This window comes from Sorghum bicolor, chromosome 3 (assembly GCF_000003195.3).
Source record: "Sorghum bicolor cultivar BTx623 chromosome 3, Sorghum_bicolor_NCBIv3, whole genome shotgun sequence".
In the NCBI taxonomy this organism is placed as follows: domain Eukaryota; kingdom Viridiplantae; phylum Streptophyta; class Magnoliopsida; order Poales; family Poaceae; genus Sorghum; species Sorghum bicolor.
The window spans coordinates 6,055,349-6,073,218 of NC_012872.2; the positions used below are offsets into that span (position 1 = coordinate 6,055,349).

General features: G+C 41.9%; 2 protein-coding genes across 2 annotated transcripts; both read right to left on the reverse strand.

The window, feature by feature from the left end:
- LOC8060796 lies at positions 3,511-6,464 on the reverse strand. The gene is made up of 2 exons (XM_002457317.2): positions 6,168-6,464; positions 3,511-5,828 (listed from the first exon to the last, which is right to left on the reverse strand). Exon 2 carries the CDS (start codon positions 5,515-5,517, stop codon positions 3,877-3,879), a length of 1,641 nt encoding a protein of 546 aa, XP_002457362.1. The 5' UTR covers positions 5,518-5,828; positions 6,168-6,464; the 3' UTR covers positions 3,511-3,876.
- Positions 11,142-13,809, reverse strand: LOC8060797 (very-long-chain (3R)-3-hydroxyacyl-CoA dehydratase PASTICCINO 2A). The gene is made up of 9 exons (XM_021455713.1): positions 13,736-13,809; positions 13,523-13,634; positions 13,034-13,052; positions 12,532-12,620; positions 12,118-12,171; positions 11,841-11,911; positions 11,636-11,717; positions 11,494-11,542; positions 11,142-11,409 (listed from the first exon to the last, which is right to left on the reverse strand). The coding sequence occupies exons 1-9, from the start codon at positions 13,807-13,809 to the stop codon at positions 11,339-11,341; spliced, it is 621 nt and encodes a 206-aa protein (XP_021311388.1). The 3' UTR covers positions 11,142-11,338.

A 17,870-nucleotide genomic window follows, 5' to 3' on the forward strand; every position in this document is an offset into this window, starting at 1 on the left:
GGACGCTTTATTATCCGCTTATAGGTGCCCGTGGACTCGGCGCACCGCCACTACTACTGATTTTTAGTGCAGTCAGTGGCCTATCTGCAGCTGAGCTCCAGTTCTCAGTTCGTTGCCGTCTGAACTCCTGTTCACTAGAGCTTTGGTTTTTCTCATGCCTGCTTGGCATTCAAATTCATCCCTCTATTGCAAATTCTAAGTTGTTCTAGTTTTTGTAGGGCCTTATTTAGTTCAAAAAAATTGTAATTTTTTTAAATTTCCAGTCACATCAAATCTTGCGACACATGTATAGAATATTAAATATAGATAAAAAATAACTAAGTACATAATTTGCCTGTAATTTGCGAGATGAATCTTTTGAGCCTAGTTAGTCCAAGATTGGACAATATTTGTCAAAACAAATGAAAGTGCTACAGTATCAGTTTTGCTAAAATTTTGTATCAGTTTTGCCAAAATTTTTGGAACTAAACAACGGCTCAACTTCACTAATGAAGTTATTTTTTAGAAAAAAACCTTATGAGTAACTTTCTAGGTAAATCTGAGCTGTTTTGAAAAAGTTATTTGGTAAAACAGCTTCACCACTAGCTTCATGCATGGATGAAAGAAAGAAATAGGGGGAGAGAGCTAGAATAAGCTACTTCTTTCAGCTTTATCCTAACTCATGTCTTTGAGAGAGAAGAAGAAAAATAGCTTCACTATTTTGAAACATAACTTTTATTATATATATATATATATATATAAATGCCAGAACGTCTTATAATTTACAACAAGTAAGCATAGTTCACCCCAAAATTCAAAAAAATTTCAAGATTCTCCAAACATATCAAATCTTGTGGCACATGCATGGAGCACTAAATATAGACGAAAACAAAAACTAATTGCACAGTTTGTAATTTACGAGATGAATCTTTTGAGGCTAGTTAGTCTATAGTTGAACAGTATTTGTCAAATACAAACGAAAGTGCTACAGTGTCAAAATCAAAAAAACTTTTCACAACTAAACAAGGCCATATCAAATTAGCACCAATACAGTAATGTGATAAGGCCATTAGTAGCTGGGTATTCAATTTTCGGTTTGGTTTTTAAAGAAATTTGGTTGCAAAAATTTGCACTAATTGGTTCTAAAAAAAGTCCAGGAATTGAACCTTTTGGTTTTCAGTTATTTAGTTTCAATTCTAACTGAACTAACTAAATTTTTGTTAAGACAATAAAAAAATGCGTATTCTAAAGTAAATTTAGACACCACCATCTTTATTTTAGATACCAATAATCAGAAGTTCAAATATGAGACATCCCACATAAATCAAACATAATCTTACAAAATGCAAAAAATAAATAAATAAATAAATAAATCATAATCCATCTATTACGATTCTTCTGGTTAATTAGGCAAGAGTAGGAACCGAACTTTATTTGGTTACTGTTCTTTTAGTTTCGGTTCTTTCAGTATTTGGTTCTTCGATTTTGGTTAATTATGTCCACCCATAGGCTCTAGCTATTAGAGTATCGTATAATTTGAATTTGAAAGTTCGTCAATATTTCACCCAATGGATCTCATTTTTTTTTCTTTTAGTTTCGGGTTTCTTCCTCTATAGTCATGACTCGTACCACAATATAAAATAAAATAAATAGTTAAATAATTTAGGAGATGCAACATCAAACTACGCCTTATAAACTGGATTGGAGGAATTAGCTTGCAATTAGCTAGACTATTAGTTGGACTCGTTTAGATCTAAATGAGTTAATTAGTAGCAGCTAATTATTTGGTTTATGATCCAAACAGAACCTAAATCTTGTTCTCTCTCTGTAATTTTTCTTTTGGCTGCTCTTCGATCCATAGCCTCAACTCGGACGCCCGTTTCATTTCGTCAGTGCAACGAACTTGCATAAACACTCACCAGTTTTCTTGCCATAACACTGCTTTGCAAATCTCCTTTCTGACGTCCATGCCACACTCAATCTGGAACTGAACTGATAGATTGCAAGTCAGTCGCCCTTCCGTTCTGCCCACATGTTCTTATTGCCAGAACAAGCAGGAGTTCTGGTCACATGGATATTCAGAAAAGAGTAAAGTCCATCAGCGCGGTTCCTAAACTTGTTTGGATATGTCATCCCGGTCCTTAAACTCGCAAAATGACCGTTTAGGTACCTAAACTTGTTCGATTGTGTCATCCTAGTCCCTAAACTTAAAAATATCTCATATAGGTCCTCAAACTTGTTCAGTTATGTCATCCCGGTCCCTAAACTTGTCTTATCTGAGTCAAAACAGGACGAATCTAAAAACTATATTGAAAAATAATTCATAACTTTTTCATATGAACTCAAATGAAGATAAACTTTATATCAAAATTGTAGGCAGCAACATGATCTACAACTTTGCAGTTGAAAAGTTTTTAAATTAAAATCGTTTAGGTTCCCAAAATATTTTTTATAAGTTTATAAATTTTAAAATTTAAAATTTAAAATTAAATTTTATAACACTAAACGACTTCAAATAAAAAACTTTTCAACTACAAAGTTGTAGATTGTGCTGAGGACTATAACTTTGGTATAAAACTTGTCTTCATTTGAGTTCATATGAAAAAGTTATGAATTATTTTTTGATATAGAGTTGTTAGATCGCTTTGTTTTGACCCAAATGAGATTCAAAACCAAGCTTAGGGACCGAGATGACACAACTGAACAACTCTAAACGGATGATTTCTAAGTTTCGAGACCAGGGTGACACAATTGAACAAGTTTAGAGACCGAGATGACACAGATAAACAAGTTTGAGGACCTAAACAATCGATTTGTGAGTTTAGGGACTGGGATGACACGACAGCACAAGTTTAGGGACCGGTAGTGGACTTTACTCTTCATAAAATCAGTATATGGGATTGCCAACTCGGTTCAGACACCATCATCGATGTTCAGAAATCACCTGGTCCTGGTGCCATGATCTCTTCCGAGTTCTGATGCATGGGCAACGCTGCAGAGACGTCACCGGCTGCAAAGCACAAACCAAACCCATTTCCGGCTGTCATCCCGCCACCCGGGCATCCACTGATCCATTCGCCTGCTCCCGTCCACACACAACCATCAGCTGCATCGCTGAAAGCATATTCGACGTTGCTTTCGGTACACAGACCTCTCGTGGTAAACTACACATACACTGCGTGGCCGCATGGTGCAGTGCCGGCCACTGAAAAGCCAGAAAATATCCTGCTTCTCACAACCAAGTAGAGAGAGATCTTTGTTGGGCACAGGTCAGTTAGACATCACAATCCGCAGCATCCGAGTTGAGCAAAACTGCAGGCTAGGCTGAAGGAAACATAAGATTGTTTACTGCTTGCAAAAACACCAGTTTCTCATCAGTAGTTCAGTACCAGGATGCAAACAGGAATCAGTCGAAATGACGTGCATATGAGTGTATCAATCTGAATACAGCAACCACATCATGTTCTGATTCAATCTCTGATGAAAGCGAGATAGGAACATTAAAACAGTTAAGGCAATCATTACAAATAATTTTCGAAATCGACAACATGATTCCAAACCTCAAAATCATAGGTAGCCATCAACATTATTACGAACCTGGTCATCTGAATATACACAGAATCTCAACTAGCCAGCTTTCAGATAGTCAAGGAAGATCACCAATAGTGATTTACTTGTGTAACAGAGGTACAGAGGGGAATTGACAGAGGTAGGGGGAGGTAACTTTTGCCTAAATCACCAACTTTTATGGGGAAAAAGGAATTCTCAACTTATAAGCTACATGTTTAGCAGCAAATATGATGGCTCTTACTGATCCATGGCACCACCTGTTACATTCCAGCATCTAATGGCATGAGCATGACACTGGGAGATCTAAAAGCTAACTGTTTTCCTGTTCTAGGATAGCACAAGATCGTTGTCACCAAGATGTGGGGGCCTCATGCACACCTGAACTTCATGCTCCTCTGGTCCAACCCGGTGCTTTGGGACCATGATTTCCAGCCCAGTTCCTGTCTCATCATAATACGCCTCAATCTTTGCATCTTCTGGAATCCGTGTGGCCAGAGGTATCTCTCTCACAAACTCACCAGGAGGGCAGTGCTCGGGGAAAGGGTCCGTCAGCTTGAACATCCTGTCATGTCTCTTGATGTAGGGCATCCGGGCAGTGCTCACGCATGTTATCTTCACGATGCCATGCGTCAGCGTGTTCCTCCAGGACACCTTGACGCTATGTGGATCAGAGAAAAGCATGCTCACCACGATTAAGTACCCTTCCTCATCCTCGTATATCGTCTTGGCAGCAGTGACAGGCCCACTTGCATGCTTGGCCACACCAGTGAACTCGTGCATCCATGATGGCTCACCAGTGTGAGCTTCTACCTCTTGCTCTCTGTCAGAACAAGAATTGTTTGCCATCACACAGTCCTCCTCTACACTATGGCCAAAGAAATCCTTGCGGCGTTTGGCACATTTTGGTGAAAGGTCCATCCCATCATCTGATGATGGCGGAGTTGAAAGGTTGAGACCTGAACCGTTCAATCCCTTCTTATGGCTATGAGATCCATGTGTGGCACTCTTTGCTGCCGGTGGATGTGGCCTGTCAAGTTCAAAATCAGTGCTGGGAAGATTCCTCCATGACTCGAAGTCACTGGCTTCAGATGGTATTGAGAAATTAAGTTCCCTGCCTGTCAGTTCAGCCCACCTCTTCAAGTCTGCCTCAGGAACTGCTGACAAATTTGGTGAGCCCACGATCTCAATCCCATGAAGGCACTGCGGGTTCGATAGCCCACGGTAGTGCTTCCGCTGCATACGGTGTGACCTGGCAAAGCCCTTATCGGCACTGAACGGGAAAGATGGCTCCCCATGCTTGGAATGCCCATTCATGAAGCTCCGGAGCTGCATCTTCCCAAGGGCATTGTCGGGCCGCTCCTTGAAAACCCACATGTACATGTTCTCCATGTCATGCTGCACCAGGAAGACATCAAGGCGGAGATCAGACTTGTCGAAGCCCGAGATGCTCCCGGAAGCATCCCGTGTCATCTTCCCCTTAGGCTTCTCCACAAGCGCAGGCTTGAAGTAGTGATTAAAGAAGAACCATGCACCCCAGATGCTGTCTCCTCTCTTAGCACACTTCCTCGCGCCGACACCAATAGTGGCACTGCCATTGCCGTTGCTGTTACCCGTCGACTTTGGAAGTGCAAGTGCAACCTCAGACTCATAGTTGTGTGTTCCAAGAGTAACATCAAGTATGTCAAATGTATCGAGGCTCCATGACGGAGGCGGCGGTAAGGGATCTGCAGAGAGCGGGAGGTTGATGTCCGGCGGGCCTGGGTGCGCCGACTCACGCCGCGGAATGATGAAGAGTTCCCTGTCACCACCGCTACCAACCCCAACCCCAACCCCATTGGTGGCAACACCGCCACCACCTGAGGACTCGGCGGAGGCCGGGTGCGAGCCAGCAGGGTCCATGGAGAGCAGCGTGCAGGGGTGGCTGTTGCTGTTCTCCATGGAGAGGGAGGTGAGGAGGGGCTCCCCCATGGAGAGCTCCCTCCTCTCCTTCTCCTTCGTCCTTCCTATTTTTGCCTGCTTCTCTTGTATACTAACTGCCTCTCCTCTCCCTCGTCTTCCTGCTCTGTCACCACCCGATGCTTGCTGCCCCTTCTCGCCTGGTGCGCCAATCAGGGTTCAGCAGCGCATCCATGGGAGGCACACGGGTTCCTCACACAGCCTCCTCGCCTCATAAAAGAGGGAACTTTCCACCACCAACAGATAGATCCGGATTGGCGACAAGAAATCCTTCCTTGGGGATAAAACTGAGATCTTTCAACACAATCCAACGGCAGCCCGCCCTGAAAACGGATGGAATTCAAAGTTATTTAAACGCTCGGTCAAATTCACGCTGGTAACCGCATATGAACCAAAATGAAAACCGCGGGGACCAAATGAAAAATCACTCTTTTTTATCAACTCGGGCCACAACAATTCGATCTTCTCTTTTTATCAAATTGCAACGAAGGAAGAAGATTTCCTCATACCAAAGCAGATGAGACCTCGTGAACTCCATTACCTCACCCAGAAATTTTCACAGCAGTGCTAAAAAAGAAGATGTAATAGATGCGAAAAACAAGAACACGAGGAGGGGGTTGGGGGAAGAGGAAGAGGAACAGAAGGCCTTCCTCTGATCTAACCTTGGGGGAAGTCAAGAAGAGCCCTCCGCAGGTTCCCTTGTTTCCCGGGGAGAAAAGCTCTCCTGCGGGCGCCACAGCGCCTCCGCCCGAGCTCTCGCCGGCGACGGGGGAGAAGAGGGGAGGGGGAAGGGAAGGGAAGGAGAAAGGAGGGTACGGGAGGGGAGGGCCCAGAGAAAACAAGGGTCTGCCCGTCAACGGATTCGGGTCCGCTAGTCCATTGCGGGTCGCAACCTGCAACCGCGTTCGTCTCGTTTCGTTCCCTCGCTTCTCCTCCAAGGAAAGGAAAGGCGCAGGTGTTCTTGGCTGGATCTTCGCTATTTTTTTCTTGTCATCACAATAAAAAGATGAACGGGGAACCTTGGCTAAATCGATCACTATCGTAGATGCAGCTGGGCGTGAACTCAAACCGTGATCTTTTCTTTAGCCACATTGACGTAGTAGACGTACCATCGTTATCTTAAAAAGATGACGTGCCCTATTGTTTTTAAAGTGGTTTATCTTCCTTTGTTTTTATTAGGGCATTGCCCAATGCGAGCTAATACAGCCGTATGCTCCTTGATAGGTGTGTTTGGCATGGTTTCTGGGCTTCTCTATTTTTTATTCAAAAACGACTTTTCTAAAAAATGTTGGCAGGACTCCTCTAGAGAAGGTAGAGCCGAAGGCAGAGTAGAGCTCTACCAAATAGTCCCAAAGTATACATGCCACGCATACAGGAAAACATGGGGATGTATAGCACATCAACACAGGTAGCTTGGGCTGATGCCTTTAGGGCCTATTAGATGCACTAAAAACTCAAAAATTTACAAAAATTTTCATCACATTGAATCTTAATGCACATGCATGAAACATTAAATATAGATAAAAAATAACTAATTGCACAGTTTAGCTGTAAATCACGAGATGAATCTTTTAAGCCTAGTTAGTCTATGATTGGACAATGTTTAATTGGACCGTGAACTAAAAAACGGTTTATTTTTCATCTATGTGTTTGGATACCTAGGTCTAAAATTTGGGTAACTAAAACATTGTCCATAGCATCCAAACAAGCTCTTACTTACACAGTTGTATTTTAGTCGTCGAAATAGTTTAGACTTCCAATTAAACTACATCAACAATATAGAGGTTTGACAAAATATATTTCGTTGCCGCATATTGCAAAGAGAGTTAGGGCATAGTGTGACTTGCCAGTGTTGGACGCTCGGGTATTGTGACATCGATGGCACATGGAAGGGTAGAAGATGCATAATAGAGTTATGACGATAATACAAGATAGAGAAATCAATAGGTGTAGATAAAGATAAAGAAAATATCAATAGTAATGGACTGGCTTGGATGTTCAATCTGTGATCTCACTGACCAAAGGTGACAACGATTTGAGACACTTACCAACTTAACACCTTCCATTATCTATGGTTGCATCAGTTATATTCGTATTTTGTAAAATAATATTTAACCTTAGATTTGTTGAGATATTTATTATAGCAAAAAATTATCAAAAAATTTTTTTGATCTATTTTACTACGATAATGTGAACAAGAACCAAGATAGTACATACACTGCAGTTCTTGGTAGAAAAGAGAGAAAAACGAGTAGAATGAATACACGTAGAGTATGATTTAATTTGTAAAAGATACGAAGTAAATCACAATGGTTTGTTTCTTATAACCCTTTAATCTAAACATTGCTCTCGGAGGTTAAAATGGTAGGACACAATTTCTTTTTAGATTAAACCCTAGCGGTTAAAATTAGCATGGCACCTGGTTTTAGTCGATGCAAGAGAGTGGGACAATCAACCAGATCGACAAAACAGATTAATTATAAAAAAGTTAAAAAGTCTAGAAATCCACGTCGACAAAAACCACCACCGCCGTATCAGCCAAACGTTGAAGGCTAACTTTATCTACTAGCAAACAATTGTACTGAAAGAAGAGACTTCAAGAATGGAAAAAAAACAAACTAAAGAATGAACACTTTGCTAGCTCGCTAATACTACAAAGTGACACTGACACACCGTGTGTGATGGTAATTGGTAATATAAGCATCCGAGGCAGAGGTACACAAGTCCCCTCTTGCTAGCAACCTAGCTGTAGCCGTTGGTTTACCACACGGCTGGCAGGTCGTTCCTGAACTTTCTTTCTTAAATTAAGGCCTTGTTTAGTTCCCCAAAAATTTTGTAAAATTTTTCAGATTCTCCGTCACATCAAATCTTTAGACTTATGCATGAAATATTAAATATAGATGAAAATAAAAATTAATTACATAGTTTAGTCGGAATTGACGAGACGAATCTTTTAAGTCTAACAATATTTGTTAAATACAAATGAAAGTGCTACTATTCCTATTTTACAAAACTTTTTTGAAAGTAAACAAGGCCTAACAGTTCGTCTGGCGCGGTCAGGCAGAGGTTGCCGTCGTTGACGAGTAGGCATGCATTAGGCAGTCGACAAGTGGAGTGCCGTCAGCTGCAAGGCTTGGTTGGTTGAGCATCTGGAAGGGATATTATTCTAACGACCTAGCATATTTTTTTAGATAATGTAACGACCTAGCATAAACAGACATCAGATCCAAGATATATACGATGATTCAGAATGTTTATTTTTTACATTGCCCTTTTTCGATCAGTTGCACTACTGATAAATGATCTCCTTCCCTCTCCATGAAATTCTCCATTTTAATCACTTTCCATGAAGGAAGTGCTTCGAAACAGATTTCAAATAAATACAAGAGGTATTTCAAGCAGAGAGATAAGGCTGTAACACCCGGCTCAGGGCTTAATAGGATTAATAAGAGACTCATGCCAACAAGTTGCAACTTCTTTTCCGGGAGCCTATCTCGAAAGAACTCTAAAGTTAAGCGTGTTTGGCCTAGAGCAATTTATGGATGGGTGACCAACCGGAAAGTAGTTCCCGGATGCGCACGAGTGAGGACAAAGTGTGCAGAAAAGACTAGTGTTGGTCTGTGGGGTAGTGTTGGTCTGTGGGGGCTGACTATGTCCTAGAAAAGTAGCCAGATGTAAGCGGGCCCGGCCTCGTGGAGACGGGATGTTGGCCTTGTTTAATTCCCACAAAAAAACTAAAAACTTTTCAAGATTTTTCGTCACATCAAATCTTACGACACATGCATGGAGCATTAAATATAGATGAAAACAAAAACTAATTGTATAGTTACTTTTCTTCTGGCTGGTTTTGCATAAGAGATGTTGGACAACGGATAGAAGGTGGCGCCATGGACTTCAAGAGGACAACCTGTGCATCTTTTGCGATCAGTCGCCTGAGACTTTGGATCACATTGTTTTGGGCTGTGTGTTCAGCCGTGAGGTTTGGTCCTCATGCCTAAGAAAGTTCCAGCTGCGGCACATAATTTCGGTCCAAGAACAGGACATTATGATATGGTGGACCGATTTCAGAAAAAGGCTTCCGAAGCAAATCCGTCGAGGCTTTGACTCTCTCTTCTTCATTGTCAGAAGGAACCTCTGGAAGGAGCGCATGCGAGAACCTTTGGCAGATCTTCTCGGCAGCCGGCTGATCTTCTGCAAGCTGTCCTTGATGAAGCGTCGCTCTGGGTGGCTGTTGGATTCAGGGCGCTTGGGGCAGTGCTGGCCTTTGGCCAGTAATTCAACAGTTTATCAAATGTCTATTGCTGTTTAGCTTGTTTTTTTGTGTTGGTGTAACTTCTTGCGGTAATCTTACTGGGTTGGGCTTTTGTTGTAAAACTCTTATCCTTCGCTTAATGGAATACATCCAGTGCATGTTCTCGAAAAAAAGTTTGTCTGTAAATCGCGAGACGAATCTTTTAAGCATAGCTACTCCATGATTGGACAATATTTGTCACAAACAAACGAAAGTGCTATAGTAGCGAAATCCAAAAAAATTTTGCATCTAAACAAGGCTTAAGTTGCAGCTTATTGCATGCCTTTTTTCCCTTTTCTAGGACATCGATTTAGGCTCTATTTAGTTCACGAATTTTTTTCATGTCACATCGGATGTGTTGGAAGGATGTCGGGAGGGGTTTTTGGAAACTAATAAAAAAACAAATTACATAGCTCATCTGAAAACTGCAAGACAAATCTATTAAGCCTAATTAATCTGTCATTAGCACATGTGGGTTACTGTAGCATTTATGGCTAATCATGGACTAATTAGGTTTAAAAGATTCGTCTCATGATTTACAATCAAACTGTGCAATTAGTTTTTTCGTCTACATTTAATGTTACATGCATGTGTCTAAAGATTCGCTAGGATGAATGAAAAATTTTTAGGTAGAAAACTAAACATGGCCTAGATAGATAGATCAACAAGGCACGCAGTCCTCTGTTCCACACTGTAGTACCTCAGATGCAAGGGTACACAATTAAATATAAGGACAATCATGGCAGCGAAGATACGGCAAACTTGGAGGTGTAAACAGAACAAATCAAGAAGAGTGGCAGCAGTGGTAGTTAAGATAATATGATTCTCACACTACTTGCCGCTTGGAAAGCGTGGGATGAGATGGTGTCACTGTCACCAGATGAGCAGGACAATCTGGAAAGCACACACATGCATTGTGCATAATTGGAGGGGAAGTACACCAGGAGGGGCAGAAGAAGAAGATGCATCAATTTGACAATTTGCAGCAATTGGACGGATGGACGATGTATGGAAGGTAGAAAGGGGGTGAGAAAGCCACAGCGTACCTAACAGCTCTCCAAAAAGGCAATCCAGTATGCAGGGATGCAATTGGCTGCCTCCTTTGCATCACTGACCTGGTCTCTGCCTACCTTTCTTCTCACCTCCTTTTCTTCCCAGCTGACAGAGAGTAGTCGCTGCATACGTATTTGCCTGAAGCAAATGGTGACTGTATCCTTCCTGCTTCTTGCTATTCATGTCAAGTGACTCCATTAACAGAAACTTTATCTCTGTTTTTTTTTGGGAAAAAATTGGAGGGAACTAGACCTGATCTGAAAGCCGAGCATCAACACCGAAAAACGAAAGATTTGTACAAAACAAAAAAGGTATCCACTTATATATGATTTTATTTTATTTCACCCATGGAAGAGCTATATATTCAGTATTCCCTGTTACTACAGTACAACCACACTGTTATCTCCACCTGATAAGAGCCATGGTACAGTACGAGTCTACAACCACACTGATTAATTACTCTGTGACAGTGAGGGCTCGTATGGAGCATTACGCGGTTTTCGCCTTGGACAGGACCTTCTTCCTCTGGGCGAGCATGTAACGGTACAAGTATGGGAATCCTGAGAGCCAAAAGAAGCAGAAGCAGCAGTGTGTCATGTCAGATCCTACTTTGCTTGGATGAAGATATATAGAGGGAGGGGCACCTGGGATGTAGAGACTGGTCAATGCCGCGCAGATGTAGAAGGATCTTCCCTGCAAATTGAAGTTGTCGCCAAGATATAGGTCAAACTGGTTACCCAGCTGAGCTTGAGCAACATGGTCACTGGCCTCTTCAAGTTCACTTACCTTCATGTGAGGCATGGCAACAAAGATTAAGCCCACCTCACTGATGAGCCCAATAGGGTAGAGTAAAGTGAACGTGGAGTACCTTCAAAAGGTTGGGGAAATAATAGGGAGCGATTCAGTTTAAAGAGAAATTGCAAAAGGGATCCATCCCACCGTTTCTTTCAAGCCAGTGGGATGGATGTATTCAGAATTAACTTGTGCCAACCTGAGCCATAGGAGCCAGAAAGGTGTGATCCCAAATGCCTCCTTCAAACCAAAGAAAGAATATCTGATGACCTGCAATCCACAGCAGTAAAGTATACCCTGAGATGGAGGAGGCACTATGTTTTGACATTAATATCATCATGAGAAACTTCACAAATCACAACATGCAACTTTTTTTTGCCTATTTTTTTCTTTTATTAGGAACTCAGGTATATATATATATATATATATATATATATATATATACTCAACATCTGTTGCAGTTAGTATGTACGCACCTCAGTGATGGACCAGCTTAGGACCAAGGAAGCAACGAGGACATGAGACTGTGTCTGCAACACAAACAACGTGCACATTGATCGTACAGTATTCTTGAAAACCCAGCCAAGTAACTGTTTACTAAGTTAATTCTAAAAACTGTTTACTTAGTTGGGATATATACAACAAAAGTAAACTGAAGAAAACAGAGCAGTCTAAGATGCACTCGTGCTGTCTTATCTGTAGCTTTCCCATGGTCAGAAGCAAAACATAACTAACATTCTAGTTTAGGAGTTTTTTTTAAAAAGTTTAGGAGTTTTTTTTTCGAAAGAACTCTAGTTTAGGAGTTGAACAAATCACTACGTTTTCTTTATTCATCATGCCCTTTAAAAACCAGAACTTGTGTAATATGAAAGATCAAGAGCTAATGCTACCTCAGGGAAACTCCACACGATGTACCAGGTAACTAAGATCCTTCCGCCGACTTGTGGAAGAGTTGCACTGAGTGGAGATCTCACAAGCCCTTTGAGCAGTTCAACATATCATTTCAATTTTTCCAAAAAAAGTAATACAAGAGTTAATTTCTGAAAACTACTACTTTCATGTTGAAATCTTTGAGGGATTATTCAAAAGTCAGTTCTGATCACTGTTCGCCTAAACGGCCGTTTACACCGTTTAAACGCCGTGTAAACGCTACACAATGGTACACCGTTTCTGTTTAATCATCTGTTTAGTCCGTTTAATTGACCGTTTAGCCCGTTTAATGGACTGTTTAGCCCGAATAATGGCTAAACGGTTGGTGACCGACTGTTTACCGTTTAGCGTTTAGGAAAACATTGGTTCTGATAAAGACTGCATTCCATAGCTAGAATATCATGACTAACAAGGACAGTGAAAAATATAAACATAAATGGGAGAGAAAGAAGAACCTCTTACCTAAAATAGAATGAGGAATCTGCGCTACCAGCGAAGCCATCACCAGTGAAATTCAAATTACTTAGTAAATTAGCACGGTTAGGATGATAAAGGAATTCCACAAAGTTTCTTGTAGGACCACGAGCTATAAGTGTGTGACAACTAAATTGAAAGACTGCATATAAACTCTCTCCCTATTGTTAATTTTTTTCGCTCTTCCTATTGTTAATAAAGAAATGGATAAGATGCTTGAGGTGCTGATACACAAAACGAATTTTTAGCACCGTAAAACTTGCTGATTGTACCATATCAAGTTTAAACCTTCACTTGTGTTAAACTATCCACGTGGCATGCTGACTAATGTGATAATGCGGCCTTGACATGTGGGGGCAAAAGCTGCTGAAAAATGACTATCGAGATGAGAGAGGTTCAATTATAGACTCTGTGATCTTCTCTATAATTACATTAAGGTGTTCGATAAAACATGTGGCTAGGCTAACATTAGTTTACCTCTGCTATGGCAGCAGTCTGTGAAAACAAAAGTGGCAGCTTGACAGCAGCATAGACGGCCTCATGGCCACCGCCTAACAGCGCCAAGGTTCCGTGGTATAGCACCTCCAACCTGCAGAATTGAAATCCAAGAACCCAAATCAAACCAACAGGCCCATGTCCAATCCAAGAAGAGACCTCAGGAACTGAAAATAGGCGGATCTATCTACTAACCATCCGAAGAAGGTAACCCAGTTGTACACGGAGAGGTAGAGCCGCCGAACCGCCGACCCGTCGGCACCCGCCATTGAAGAGTTGCAGGGTGGAAGACACTGAGATGGCCATCGCTTTAAGGTGCTGGCTTTGATGACCTAAAACATATGAATCAGACGCATACAAAAAACTGATCTTGGTTGGCTAGTGCAAAGTGGCAATAACTGTCATTGCTGCTACTGCTTACCAGCCACCACCCATGCACCCACGCTAAATCCAAGCATATGACCTGCAAATTTTCTCTGAACAGCTGGTAGCATATAGTACAATACAACTTGTTTCTCCAAAAAAAGTTATTTTCTTTTCTTTATTTATCTGTTTTGTATTACCAATATGTATAGTCAATTAGTCATTTGTGAACTTGTTCAATGTCAAAAAAAAAAGTCATATGTGAACTTTGAAAAGGGTCAACACCACCCTTTTCTTTTGCGCTGATGACTGATCAGGAAAGTAACATCGATATTCAAGACGACTAAAGTTTGATTCAAAACTCAGGTTGGTTATAAGAAATGAAAATGTGCATAGATGCCACAAAGGATCAGCTGAAAAACATGTAGCTGAAAAACTCAGTGTTAACATCAGTCACCAGCCAAGCTAAGGCGCATTAGGAAGAGGGCACTCGTCAACAGCTCTAGAAGCAATAAAAGCATTACTCACCCAGCCATGTAGCTAAGGCCTTGTTTAGTTCCCTTGCAAAAACTTTTCGGGTTACTATAGCACTTTCGCTTATATGTGGCAATTATTGTCCAATTATAGACTAATTAGACTCAAAAGATTTATCTCACAAATACAGGTAAATTGTATAATTAGTTATTTTTATCTATATTTAATACTCTATTCATGTGCGGTAAGATTCTCGATGTGACGAGGAATCTTGAAAGGTTTTTGGCTTAGACCTTGTTTAGATGCAAAAAATTTTGGGATTTTGACACTGTAGCATTTTCGTTTTTATTTGACAAACATTGTCTAACTATGGAGTAACTAGGTTTAAAAGATTCATCTCGTGATTTACAAGTAAACTGTGCAATTAGTTATTCTTTTTATCTATATTTAATATTTTATGTATGTGCCGTAAGATTCGATGTGACGGAAAATCTTGTAAAGTTTTAGGTTTTTCGGTGTATCTAAACAAGGCCTTAGCTTTTGGAAGGAACAGACCTAAGGCTTCTGGAGTCCACTTTTTTTTTTGTGATTTTTAACAACCAAGGTGAGATTAAATCCTTACATGCTGCTGGAGTTCGCTGCCGCTTCCTGTTGCTGCCCGGGGTCTTCTCGTGTACGTCTGGTGTCGCCGGCAGGAGCACCGGGGCCGCATGAGGTCATCTCGGGCACCTTCCCCGTGGAGCCCACGCCGGCGCAGAGCGCTCAGCCTGGGGTTGGTAACTGCCTCGGCACTCCAACGCCGCGGGGGACAGTCACGCCAAGGCGGCTAGCGTTCGATGGCCCCGAGGATGCTGCATCGCTTCTCGCGTGCGAGCTGGACTACCCACCGGGCTTTGAGCCGACGTCTGGGGCCCGTTCGAGCCGCAGGGAGACAACTGCAAGACCACCATTGTCGACGACGACGACTTTCAGCGACGCCTTCTCCAAGAGTGTGCTTCGCAAGCTGGAGCCTCCGTTGGTTCCTGTGCCTCCCCAGCCGCCGTCTCCACGGCCGCCCAGGACGTGCCAGAGCAGGAGGCGGAGCAGGCGGTTGGCAACTCAGCCACTCGCTCGGGTGCCTACTTCCAAGCGTGGCGAGGTGTTGATCATGCAGCGCATGGGATACATCAAGCCGGGCCAGCCTCCTACTGCAGCGGCGATCGAGAGGCTCGATAGGCAGCTCGGAGGCGACATGTCGGCGAGCGAGGCCGAGGCGCTGGATGCGCTCTTCCCAGCGGTCCAGACACGTAGGCGTAGGCGCAAGGCCGCGTCTTAGGCAGGTTTAGGCCGCCGCGTAACACCGGTTGTTCATTTGTGTAATAGCAAGCTAGGGTCTTTGTGGTGGGTTGGTCCAGCTACGGCTTGTTGACCTCCGGCGCTCTAACCAAGCGCGTTGTATGTTCGATATTTTCTTCTTAAATACAATGATACGCAAAGCTTTTGCGTATTCGAGAAAAAAAACATACATATGGGCCACTATAGGCCAAGCGTCATAATAATACTATTGAAAATTAATAAAATATTCCTATGTCAAGAAGTATGTCAACAAGGCCACAGTAGCGCCGAGCAGTGCTCTCCAGCGGGCACAGTGCTCACCCAGGCGGCCAGGCCACGGTGCTCGGTCAGCAGCTTTGCTCGCCCGCACTGCCAGCCGGCCAAGCCGGTTGTTCAGCAGGCTGCAGCCACACAAAATTCAGTTAGGCCGGTCCTCTAACCAGCCAAGCCAGCTTGGTTGCTCCGGCTGCTGCTCGTGTTTTTCGTTTTTGCTTGATCTTGAGCTCCAGTGTTCCGTTTCGCGTGCCGTTTCTTCCATTGGACTCTGGCTGTGTTCGGGATTGTTTCCTCAGTCCTCTAACCAACAGTTGGTTTAGGGGATTTCGAGTCGAGCTCTTGCTTCTTTGTGATAAAATTGGAGAGCACCGTTTTTGGTGTGTGTTAGCTTTTCGGTCTTTGTGCTGTCCCGCTGTGTTCTTAGTGAACATTCAGCCATGCCTAAGGGCTGTTCGGTACTTTTGATGGATGATCTTGAAATAGTGACCATTTCAAAAGATAATATGATTCTCACGCTACTTGCCCGCTGGAGAGCACTGGGGACACCATCTCATGCCTTTTAAATTGGCTCTCATTCACCCTCCTCCAGTCACCTTGTTCAGTCCTTTAGGTAGTTAAGATAATATGATTCTCACGCTACTTGCCACTTGAAAAGGCATGAGATGGTGTCCCCAGATGGGCAGGACAATATGGGAAGCACACAAGTCGCCTGAAGCAAATGGTGACTGTATCCTTCTTGCTTTTTGCTATTCATGTCAAGTGACTCCATTAACAGAAATTTTACCTTTTTTATCAGGAAAAAGTATACATAACCCCCCAAACTATCTAGTGTGGACTACTTAACCCCTCGAACTATTAAACCGGATATTCTACCCCCTGAACTTTCAAAACCGGTCAAATAACCCCATCGAGTGGTTATAGAGGGTGGTTTTGTCTTTTTATTTTTTATTTATTTTCGCTGAATCTTTGAAAAATCATAATAAATCATAAAAAATCATAAAAATGAAAAATTTAATTTTGTTAGACTCCTGATGAGTTGATCTATACAGTGAATATATAATATGGTATACTTTACTACAAAGTTTTTGCTGTACCTTTAAATCTATGTTTTTCTATAATTAATTTTAATAATTCATATATGCAGTTCCTGTGGTCCAATTGTGGTGAAATTTTTATGGTGGGCTCATTATTATATGCTTGAACTATGGTAAAAAGTTCATACTCATTGGATCAGATATAACAAGAATAAAACTAAATAAATTGATAACTAAGTTATACGTGATCCACTAGGTAGGAAACTTTTACCATAGTTCAAGCATACAATAATGAGCTCACCATAAAAATTTCACCACAATTGGATCAAAGGAACTGCATATATCAATTATTCGATTTAATTACAGAAAAACGTAGATTTAAAGCTACAACAAAAACTTTATACTAAAGTATACCATATTATATATTCACTGTGTAGATCTACTCATCAAAAGTCCAAAAAATTGAAATTTTCATTTTATGATTTTCTATAATTTATTATGATTTTTCAAAGATTTAGTGGAAATAAATAAAAAAAAGACAAAACCACCGTCCAAAACCACTATAGGGGGTTATTTGACCGGTTTTGAAAGTTCAGGGGGTAGAATATCCGGTTTTATAGTTCAGGGGGTGAAGTAGTCCACCCTTAATAGTTTGGGGGGTTATGTAGACTTTTCCTTTTTTATCGGGGGGGGGGGGGGCCGGGAATGGAGAGAACTAGACATGATCTGAAAAGCCTGGCATCAACACCAAAAACCGAAAAGCTTTGTACAAAAAGTATCCACTTATATATGATTTTATAACGTTTGCCAATGGAAGAGCTATTTATTCAGTATTCCTTTCGTACAACCACGGTGTTATTGCCACCTGA